This window comes from Pundamilia nyererei, unplaced genomic scaffold, assembly GCF_000239375.1.
Source record: "Pundamilia nyererei isolate P.nyererei 1_Seehausen unplaced genomic scaffold, PunNye1.0 scaffold00051, whole genome shotgun sequence".
Lineage (NCBI taxonomy): Eukaryota > Metazoa > Chordata > Actinopteri > Cichliformes > Cichlidae > Pundamilia > Pundamilia nyererei.
This window is the reverse complement of record NW_005187452.1, coordinates 708,730-720,466: the sequence shown is the minus strand read 5'-3', so window position 1 is coordinate 720,466 and position 11,737 is coordinate 708,730. Positions and strand designations below refer to the sequence as shown.

At 38.7% G+C, this 11,737-nt stretch overlaps 1 protein-coding gene across 1 annotated transcript in view; it reads left to right on the top strand.

The window, feature by feature from the left end:
* The window catches only part of LOC102196356 (potassium channel subfamily K member 2-like), an 11,365-nt gene extending 10,204 nt beyond the window's left edge, over positions 1-1,161 (top strand). The window contains exon 9 of the mRNA XM_005733402.1: positions 826-1,161. Within this exon, the coding sequence (XP_005733459.1) occupies positions 826-1,161 (336 nt within the window). The remainder of the gene's footprint in view (positions 1-825) is intronic.
* Positions 1,162-11,737: the final 10,576 nt, after the last annotated feature.

The following is an 11,737-nucleotide window of genomic DNA, read 5'->3' as shown; positions in this document are numbered from 1 at the left end:
AATTTGTGCTGACAAATCAAGACAGTCGTGGGGAGAAGTAAAAGCAAGGCTCCAGAGACGACTAACTATCAAAGTAAAACAGGAAATAACCAAAAAGATAACCAGTAAGAGACAAAAAACTAAGAATAACATGATACAGAGAAACTCTTTGGAGGCATCAATAACAAAGTCAAGACAGAAACCCGACCATAATATTGTAACACTAAATTAAAATTCAGTGTTAGCAGAACTAAGATTCACAGTACTAGAATAGTAAACAAGAATCTGGAAATACAACAAAGACGAACATCTGAGCTTTAAACATCAGAATGATCAGAAAACAACAAACATGCACTCACACTTGTAATGAATATAGAATAAACACACAGAAAGAAAGTGAGCTATACTTTGCAGTCGAAAAGAGCTATCAAAGAATCACAACAGCAACTCTGTAGTAAATATACATGAAGATGAGTCCTGTTTATATCAGCAACACAAAATACATGCTTGATTATATATTACAGGGGTCTCCAACTCCAGGCCTCGAGGGCCGGTGTCCTGCAGGTTTTAGATGTGTCCTTGGTCCAACATAGCTGATTCAAATGGCTAAATTACCTCCTCAACATGTCCTGAAGTTCTCCAGAGGCCTGGTAACAAACTAATCATGTGACTCAGGTGTGTTGACCCACGGTTATATCTAAAACCTGCAGGACACCGGCCCTCGAGGCCTGGAGATAAAAACCACAAAAGTAAACCTGTGAAAGTCTTTTTGTTGCTGGCTTTCATGTGTCTCCTGTCATCCTAATGCATTTCTACTGACCTCTTTATATCTTTGTGTCATTGCAGGTTGGAGAGATCCGGGCGCATGCTGCAGAGTGGACGGCAAATGTCTCTGCAGAGTTCAAAGAAACCCGTCGTCGTGTTAGCATTGAGATCCATGACAAGTTCCAGCGTGCTGCATCAATCAAACGCAAGCTGTCCTCAGAGCTGGGATTTAGCCCGGCTCCCGAGGTCACCCTGCCCAAGCGGGTTGTGTCTGTCAATTTCAACAATGAACGGGACAAAAACGAGAAGGAGGCCGGACTGCACGGATTGACACCTTCGGCCATAAATGGCGCTTTGGTCTTGAACGGACCGGATCTGGAGAGAGGCGAGATCTCAATTATTGAGCACCTCAAGTAGCAAAAGGACTGTCGGCACCTCTCAAGATCCTTCCAAGGTCTCTCTGTTTGTCATAACTGGTGGTACAAGGCATTGCTTGAGAATTCAGAAATCAAAATATTGAAAGTGGCCCCAGCAGAAGACATCTTCAACGTGAAAGAGGAGTCAAAGCCTTGCTTGATAACACTTGCACACATATTCCACTTTACCATCCTCAACCCCAACAATGAAAGAGCGTGAACAACATACAGAACTGTATTTTTTGGTGTTTGTCAACTAAATCTTACAGAAGTTACATTTAAGGACATACTGAAAAGCTAGGAAATCTGGAAATCTGCATCTGTCTGTCTTCATAACTGAAACAACTAAACATATTTGTTTTTGCTTTGTTTTTTTCACTATTGCTCAGTCAGTCTAGAGGCAGGCAGGCGTTAATGAGAGACAGAGGAGTATAATATCCAACAAAGGTCCCTGGCTCGTAATAAACCCAGGACGTAGTTAGTCACTGTGCTGCTGTTATGATAATGACAATCACAGCCTGCTGTTAACGAAGACCATGAACACCATTTAAGAGGCGTATATTTAGAAAAACATACTGGCATTAGAATTGTAAAAGTCAGTCAATCTGATGAGGAGGATGTCTGTAGATTGTAGTAGGGGCCTTCTGTATTTAGAAGTAAATCCCTATGGGAGCATGTTTGTGTAATTTTCTACTATTGTTGTCAAGAGTGAAATATTTGCAGTTTTAATTCTGCACAAAAAGGTACTTAAAAGCATGTACAGCGTATTTTTTAATCCGAAGCTTTAGCTGACTATGTATGTTTTAAAGAGCAGCTCAGGCAGGCATGACTGTGACTATGATCATTCAACTATTACAGTGGAGTCACTGTAATACCAAAAAGCAGTACTGTTACTTGATCAGTGTTATTGATTCCACATGATGTTGTTAAATGTATAAATGTATTTTGCATGTTTAGTTCAGTTCGTTCAGTTTAATAATTACCCACAAGCCATTACTTTTTCCACGATTTTTAATTGCAGTTTAAAAAAAAAATCGCAATAGCCAGTTATTTGTGGTTCGGTCTTGACTTTTACTGCTAATCTTTATATGATGTTTTCATGTTAATGATGTGTTTTAATAGAGGGCATGCTTTGCACTTACGAAGCTCCTCTCATTTTTAAGGAAAGGGCATAAAAATAATGCAGTGATTCTACAGCAGATGTATTTTTTCAAAACAAGTGGCTCTATGAAGATTTATCAGACCACTGCAGTGCCTCAAACTCTTCACTTTGCCCACAAGACCAAACACAACACAAAGTGAAGTGAAGAGGACTATCGATTTTGCACCAGTTCAGTGAGTTGCATGGTGATATGTTAAAGACTGGACGTTTTATCTGCAGCAGAAAGCCATTCCAAACTGGTAAACTCCATTTAAGGAACATTGCTACATATGGAGTACAGAGCTCGGTCATTCGCCATCACATTCATCCAGTCTGTCTTCTGTATCAGTAGAATTTGTATCTGTGTTTGGATGTGGAAAATATTCATATGTTATGGTGTACTGTACCAGTTACTTTTCAATGATGCAGTGCCCACATAGTTGTAACCATAAATATATATACGCATAGAGTAAGGTCCAAAAGTATTTGGAGACAGCTTTGTTACTCTGCCTCTGTACATCACCTCTGGATTTTAAATTCAACACTAAAGATGTGATTGAAGTGCAGACTTTAATTTAAGAGGTTTACAAAACTTTTACTCTTTAGGAACTACAGCCATTTTTCTACAGTCTTTTTTAATAGTTGGATGAAAGTCTTTGCAGTCAATGAGTGCCTAAAGTGTAGAACTCATGAACATCTTCAAACACTGTGTTTTTTTTCCTGGAGATGTTCTGCTGTGCCTTTACTGCAACTACCTTCAGTTGCTGATTGTTTGTGGGTCTTTTGTGCATTTCGTTTTGCATTTACTTATTCAAAGCTAAAAGCACCTGCTGCTAGGTTGAGATCAGAGCAGTTGCATTGTCAATAAACACTAGTGATCAGGTTCCACTAGCAGACATTCATGCCAATGCCATAACATCACCTCCCCCGTGTCTGGCAGATGACGTGCTACGCTTCAGACCATGAGCCATTTCTCTCTTTCTCCTTACTTTTATCTTCCTACATCTTCTCTTTTGTTTAGTTAATCTATTAATCTAAGTCCGTTTTTTGGGGTTAGGGGGTCCAATGTGGCTTTCCTATCCTTGCAATCAGTGATTTGCACCTTAAAAGCATCTCTTGATTTTACACTCTGAAAGTAATATCTACTTGAAAGTTGTTTTTCTTAATCAAAGAAATAATTCTGTCATCATACATGTTAGTTATCTTTTGGTGTTGCTGAGATGGCCAGTGCATGCCTTCTGTACTAGATTGTTGATTTGGCCAGTAGTAAAGTTTTTGCGATCTCTCCGAGAGGTAAATTTTTACCTAACGATGGCAACACTTGGAGTCAAATCCAAATCTTTTATTTTCTGGAGATGTAAAGAAATAATTAAGAAAATTTCCTCACCTGGCCATTAAATAACTGGGTTATCCCATTATTTTTGAACCTCTGAAAGTCTTCTAAAAAATGTTGAAACTCCTAAACAGTTAATGTATTTATTAAACCCCTTGAATTAAAGCTGAAAGTCAGTCAGATGCTGGTTATTTGATTTAAAATCCGCTGTGGTGGTGTACCAAGAAATACATATGGAGCTAACCGTATGCGACACAGTTCCCCCAAATACTGGTGATTCTTTTGTTTTCAATCAGGTAATCATGTACTTTATTTTATTGTCAAAGAACATACATTTTTTTCTGATGACGTATTGGGGTGACAATCCAAAGCTAACATAATTCACAGTGAATGCCTTTTTTTTATACTGCATGTGTCAAAACCTTTCTTGCAGACAACTGTTAGACTGCAAAAAGTGTTAATCATCTTTATTCGTGTGCAAGACATATATTGTGTTTGCAATTGTAAAGATATAATTTAATGTGGATATGTGTGAGCTCTTAAATAGGAAAAGTGGAAATTGTTTTTGAGGCATGAAATATCAAACCATTTGTGTTTACACTGTAGCGATGTAATGGAAGTGAATTTGCCTTGTTGAGGACAAGATGAAGGTCTTGGAGTGAATGTGCACAGTGCTTTTTCCATGTGTGTACACCTGCCATTGAAAATGCACTTTTATGCTGCTGCCTTTGAACGTAACACTGTGCTGCAGGCTTGAGAGCAAACCTATCCATCCGGTCAGAAGGTGGTGACTGTTATTGTGAAGTGGCATTAGTGACAACTGCATGGTTTAACACACGAACTCCTCACTCACAAATAATCCAAGGAAGAGGACTTAATTCTCAGATTGTTGTAACATATAAGAAGAGCATGAAAAACAAAACATACAGATAAACTGGGTTGAAATAATAATCAGACAAATAAGATCGAACAATTAAGTGAGTTTGAATTGAGCTAATAATTGTGACAAGAAAAAGATTATGATTCTGTAACCCAGCCTGCAATTTCTGTATTACCAAAGATAAACTGTGACTGTTAGATAAAAGTGTAATACCAGAATATATTAGATTATATCTGCTACAATAATCTAGCAAAGTACCAATTATTCGATTTTTTTTGGAGTCCTAAGAAGCTTGTATTAATAAATAATATGGATTGTCTTTAGAGATTATGTAAGGACTTTGGTTATACACCCACTGGACATGCTAGTGGAACAGATTAAGAAAATGTTTTGAATTTTCTATAGATGTGTTTTTGTTTCTGTACTAACCTAAAATCTGTGTGGTTAGTTACTAACAGTGAACGGAAGTAGTAATCTGATGTTGCCTCATCTGTTTGCTTTGTCTTTTTTTGTGTTTTTAAATAAACTAACCTTTACATTGTTTTTATTCAATTCTAGATATGTTCATCTTTTTATGATGATGAATGTATTTTTCTAAACTCTGGTGAAATTACTCGACACTAATGAGTCTGGAAGAACACAATGTTATAACAAGAAAATGTCTGTAGAGCTAATCTCGAATGTGACAAAGATTTTTGTATGACATACGAAGTGAAAATATACCGACTTTCAACAATTACTCTGTCCAGTGTGTAATTCAAGGTGCTCAGCTTTTGTAGCCAATTCTGTGAATATATATGTGTACATATATATATATATATATATATATTTATTTTCTGCACTATAAGGCGCACTTAATTTTCTCAAACATCGACGGTGTGCCTTATATTCTGGTGCGCCTTATGTATAACTTCAGGTTGTGCTTACTGACCTCGAACCGTTTTTATGCGGTACACGGCGCGCAAAAATCTGTCAAAAAATGTTTTAGTACGACTTTGGTAAGCTACGAAGCCGCACCGCTTTGTGGATTGTCTGAGCATTAAGCAGATGTGGTTAGTTATTTGTCAATTTGATATAATTGAAGCTTGAAAAAACATTTGTTAAATTCTAAGCTACCATTCGCTTTCTTTCCACCAGTTCTCTGGCATCTGACATCACCTACAGCATTACCCTTCATTCATTCAGACAAAACATAGAACATTCATTTTTTGTATTCAGTCATATGAAACTGACTGAGTGAAACTTTAAGAAACGTGTACAAAGACAATATTAAGGATTTTTTTTTTTTCTTTGACTAAGGGGCTGAATTCCTATCGAGCCCCTTATGGGGATTATATGTAACTGTATTATTCAGGATGTTTTTATTTTTAGATTAAATTACAGCATGTCATTAATCTAAACATGTCTAGTTTAATTTCCCAGTGTAGTCCTTAGTGAAATTGAGTTTGACACCCCCGCAGTAGTTGTGTGCACATCATCAGGTAAAAGTAATTTAGAACTGAAAACAGCTGCAGGGTGCAAAGTACATTAAGCCTATGCATTCAAGTTTGTTTGTTTTTTCATACATACAACCTGAATTTGATGCTCAGTGAGTAACCCTTTCTCTACTACACTGTGGACTTTTGGGCAGTTGAACACTGGGAAAGGTCACATCCTGCTCAAAAAGGGTGTAGCTTTATAGGTCAACTTACACATGAAAACACACAAAACAAAACTGTTTATGCTACTGTAAGTTGAAGGAATAATCTGCATTAATCAGCACATTGCATTTAGAAAGACACTGTGCTGGTCAGTTTCCTATACAATATGTCTCTGCAGCTAACACCCGCCCCAAATAAAACCAGACCAAATTCTTCAGAAATCAAAGAAACCGAACTACCCATCCTGCACTATGTAGCAACAAAGAAACCACTAATTAACCATTGCTGTAATTTGCCATATCAAAAAAGAAAATGCATATTCTAAAATTAATTTGTCCCCATCTGTTTAAAAGTAGTTCCTCTGCATGTGTTACATTTGAGAGTAAAAGTTAAATTCTCAAGAAATCAACAAAACCTTGCGTCATACAACACATATCTACAGAGCACGTAGGTCCAGTGTAAATGTTGTTCTAATTCTTTCGTTGAAGGTGCTTCAAAACATTAAATCTACAGAAGTCCGATGAACCGGAGCATCCACTGGCTTTTATGTTAATTCTGTTCTAATGGTTTCCATTTTTAGCTCTCCTCGTGCACAGGCAATTATTTGCTTAGAAAGGTGCTGTAAAAAAAAAAGGGACCCAGTGATGGTGGCTGTTAAAAATAGCTCACACACTCTGTGTCTAGGTGAACGTATTATCCTCGTCCAAGAGGAGCACAGAGACACCTCAGTGAAAGCCAACAAATTTTCTCTCTAAGAAAAACCTAAGTGGAAACATGTAAGACATTTATGATCAAGCCATTTATTAGTTTGACTTCATTTTTATTTCTTTGCTTTTCTCTTTTATATCTATTTTCATTTCCTGTATTACTGTCTTCAGAAGACTTAGGTTGGCTCCAGTGGCTTCTTTTCCCACCACTTAACCAGGACATATGCTTCATTTAGCTCACTACCAATGCCAGTAGTAAAAGAAAAAAGATCTATGCCTTTCAGTCATAAACATAGGGTATTAATAACCCTGTGAGAAACTCTCAGGTGCTTTTTTAAAATTCATTTGAAACTTCAACCTTGAACATAAAGTTTGTTTGGGGTTGTGGAGTTTAAAGGTGGTGGGTGTTTACCGGCTTGGAGAGAAAGTGAGCATTGTACTGGAATAGATTATAAGTGTCTGAGTCCTGGCTAAATGGCATAATAAAATGCATGGATGGCTGGCTGCATGAAAATGTTGTCATACACGCACTTTCAGGTTTTACATATCAGGGTATAATTGTTTTTTTTAAAAATCATCTTTACAGAGGACAGCACTCTTCAGAGTCCCGCCAAAGTCTGGACTTTCATTGAACCATTGCAACACGAAGTGGTTTGCAAACACACAGGGAGTGAAAAGAAATTAGTATTTTCACTCTTATGTTCGCTGTTTCCTGCACAATAAAAGTCTGTCTATCTAAACAAGAAACACTTTATGCATTATAGGAAATCCCCAGCACTCTAATCCTACTGCAGTATAACAAAGGGATAGATCAGGATCACCTGATCCAGCCATAACTATAAGAATATTAGGAGTCATCCAGATCTTTATGTATATAAAACGTGGCTACATTAACTAGTTGATTTTTTTTATCATCTGGTTTCATGGATAAATAAAACTGGGTATCATCTGCATAGCAATGAAAATGTATAGAGTCTGTTCTAATGTTGCCAAAGGGAAGCATCTAGAACATAAAAAGTATTGGTCCCAGTACAGAACCCTGTGGAACTAACTTTTGTTTGCGAAGAAGACCCCACATTAGCATGCACAAAGTTAAATTTATCAGATATGATTCAAACCACTGCAGAGCAGTTTGTTTAATGCCAAGAATATCTTCTTATTTCTGTAGTATAATAAATTTAGCGCAAAAAGCTAAGAAATTTGTGTTTGGTTGACAACTTCTTTGTTGTAACAGCGCTTCTTGGCAATAAATCTTTTTCCTCTTAAATGGCCCCACATTTGTAAGGAAGATTTATGTCCATGTCAAAATTGCTAAATCTCTGCTAATGCTAAACAGCTTGTTCTGCAACCGAATCTTTTTTTGAGTTTCTGGTTCTCCAGGTGTTGGCCATCAGCAATGCGTCCCGATTCTGCCTAGGTCAGTTGGATTGTAGGGTCAAAGTGTGAAGAAGACGTGGAGAATGCTATGCTGATTGGTGCACTGATAGGGTAACAGCTGTGATGCACTCTAAATCCTGACTAGAACTCTTCAAATGAACCATTCATTTGCAAGTAATCAGTTAGCGATTTTCTATAATTAGCTACGAGGGCTAATTAATAATTGCTTTGCTTTTTGCTTCACTGGGTTGTATTTCAGCACTTCAGACACAAAATTTAGTTTTAAACCACTGACTGTTAAACTCTTCTTCTCTGTCCTGTTCATACACACCAGGCGACACTTCCTGCCAGTGATTCTCCTCTGCCTCTGAGAGCTGCTGCTTACACAGTGTTGCCGGGTAAAGAATGGGACAAATCATGCATACAGCGGAGGGATCGACAGTCAGTCAGTCTGTCAGTTTTACAGACAGACACACACACACATGCATAAACAAACACACACTCTCCAGTCCGAGTGCCAGTGATAACATAGCTCAGCGGACCCATCTACTCACTTCCCGTGTCCTGGGCCAGAGTTGGTTCTGGCACTGCAGCTTCCGCTAACAGCTCCAGCCAGAGACATCAGAGCAGGACTGTATCCGCTCTGAGATGTGTGACTGTGTCATCTGCTCTCAGTTCCCATAACCCAGCATGCCCTACTGTTCCCTCACCCGCTGCCAGGCAGACAGATGAATGAACTAACCAGGTGAATGAAGGAGTTCCCAAACGCCACAAGGCAAGTCCAGGTGTGCTCTGGAATTTTCCATACACACGTGTTATTACTGTAATATGCAACTGTACAGAGAACTATGAACAAAGTAATTTTCAAAATCAGTACTTCGTACAGTCTTTCCCCTTAAAAACTTTCATAAAAGGAAACCCAGTGTGCTGAATGATTGGGAGTATAACTAACTCAGCTGTAACTCAGCAGGTAGAGCCGGTCATCTACTGATTAGAAGGTTGGTGGTTCGATGCCATATATCCATGTTCAAGATTCTAACCCCAAGTTGCTCTCTGATGAATGTGTGTGAACGTTAGCAAGAGAGCACTTAAAAAAGCACAGCAGAAAGTGCTTATGCGAATGGCTGAACGTGGCATGTTTCAAAGCACTTCTGGGAGAGTAGAAAAGCGCCAGTCCCTTTATCATAATGCTGACTCATCAAACGATGATGTTGAGAGAGGACGCGGTTTCAAGCGTGCCAGTATTGCATTTGGAAACCAAACATCCTTTCAGAGTTTGATTTGAAGTATTGGCAGGAAGAAGATTTGTGAAAGTGTCTGATAAGGGAGAGAAGCCATAGTGTTGTGCTTGAGATTTGTCTGACATATTAGACGTAATACACGTAATGTATATTCCCCAACTCGTTGGAAGTGGTTCCTGGAGGCTGCTACCTCTCACTAAAACTGGTGAGTTTGTATGGTTCTCCACAAAAAAACTTGAGAAAGGGGGATGCAGCTATTATTTTTCAAAACATACAACTTTTACTTTGCAGTCCCCCGTTTCACTACAGCTTCGAGAGTAGTTGTACAGTGCTTGTAGATAGGTCCAAACTAAGATCACAGCATCATCAGTGACCAACAACCAACCAAAGCAGTCACAAGGGTTAGCCAACCAGTTTTGGAATACACAATTTTTTCCCAGCGACAAGTGGGTTGCTATGGAAAAATTGGGGTCACTGACTTGTGCCTAAGCCTGTGTGATTGGACCCTTATTCACTTCATCCTATATTGTCACATATCCAAAAAGGCTGACAAGTTTATATCACATGGTTATATATAACCATGCATAACCTCAGTATACTAGAGTTTTGGCATCTCAAAAGTGGTAACACAAAACTGCAGATGTTATGCTAGGTGCAGATTCATAAGAATTGCCAAATGTGCCTTTCAAGAGCAAGAGAATCAAAAGAAATGACGGCATATCTGATGCACAGATTTGAATACAGTATAACCCCGCGCCCCCCAAAAGGGAATGGTTTTGTTGGAGGTGGCCACAGACCATTGCTCTGTCAGTATTCTTCCTGACTGATTTTTCTCTAGTTTTGCTTTTGCTAGTGTCCTTGTAACTGCTGCTATCATGAGACAAATGTATCGTCATGCTCAATGAATGGCGTCTTCTGCTTCCTTCCACTGTATTCCAAGGAGAACTGACGAATACCTCATGTGTCCTTTCTTAATGTGTCTTTACAGGATCTTAGAGGACCAATAGGTCAAAAGGTCGCCACACATCAATACCTCAAAAACTAAATTCTAAAGAGAAGATCAATAATATTGATTCAAAGCATTTCTTTTCTAATATGTCCTAAAGCTTCAAATCCCAAAGAATTACTGTACTGCTTGTCAGCTGTTTCAGCAACAGGAGCGCCTGAAGAAGTCAGGAAACAAAATATCAACACAGATACTTCAACATGTTTTTACCATGAATCCTCAAGGACAGTTCTGACTCTGTTTAATGAACCGAAATGACTAAAATCTGTTCGGTATGGCAGGAGTAAGAAAATATGGAAAGAACACATCACAACTACCCCTGTGAACATGGAGACCTAATGAAGCCATTTTGAAGAAGAATGTGACACCAGTGCACAAATTGAATTAATCACTGTGCCTTAGCAAGACAATGATCCCAACCACATGTCCACACAAGTCAAAGCCTGGTTAAGGAATTGATCCAAGAATATCCTCGAGTGACCCTCTCAACAGTGCACCCTACCCATTAATAATATTAATATCAGGGGTGTTCCCAGGGCTTTCAGGGGTGAGGAGTAATCCGAAGCAAACACAGCAGCCATCCTGCCCAGCGCTACCATTGAATTAATCACTGGTAAAAGATGTGGTCAACACCTTCTGAGGATTGAAGATATGAACAATACTTTTATTGCACAAAAGGACAAGAGCGCGATATTAAAATGTAAAATTGGATCCAAGAAAAAAAACAACAACTGCATTATGCTCCTGATACATTCTCCTGCTCCTCACATACAAGGTCTTAAATAATCAGGCCTCATCTTATCTTAATAACCCTATAGTACCATATCACCCCATTAGGGTGTTAATCATTAGTTATTATTAATCTTTGGCTGTCTTCCTCCCTTTACCCCAAAAGATCGCAGCAGATGGCCCTCCTTCAGTCTGATAAGATTAAGGGAGCTTCTCCTTCCCACTTTTGCCAAAGTGCTTGCACATAGGGGGTTGTTGAGATTCTCCTTGTATTATTATAAAGCACCTTGAAGCGACTGTTGTTGTGATTTGGTGCTGTTTGAATTAAAACACGCTCACGCAGAGCACGGTACCACAAAGCTAGCGAAAGACTCAGACTAATGTTGAAGTTGAGTGTATGCCAACCCCAGTCCTGCAGCCAGAGCCTGAACTTCACCAGGTAACAAAGGCAATGATTACTCGTGGCAATTGGTTGGTTTATAAAGTCCTGACCATTTTTGCCAATGTTGTCTTGGTGTTATGA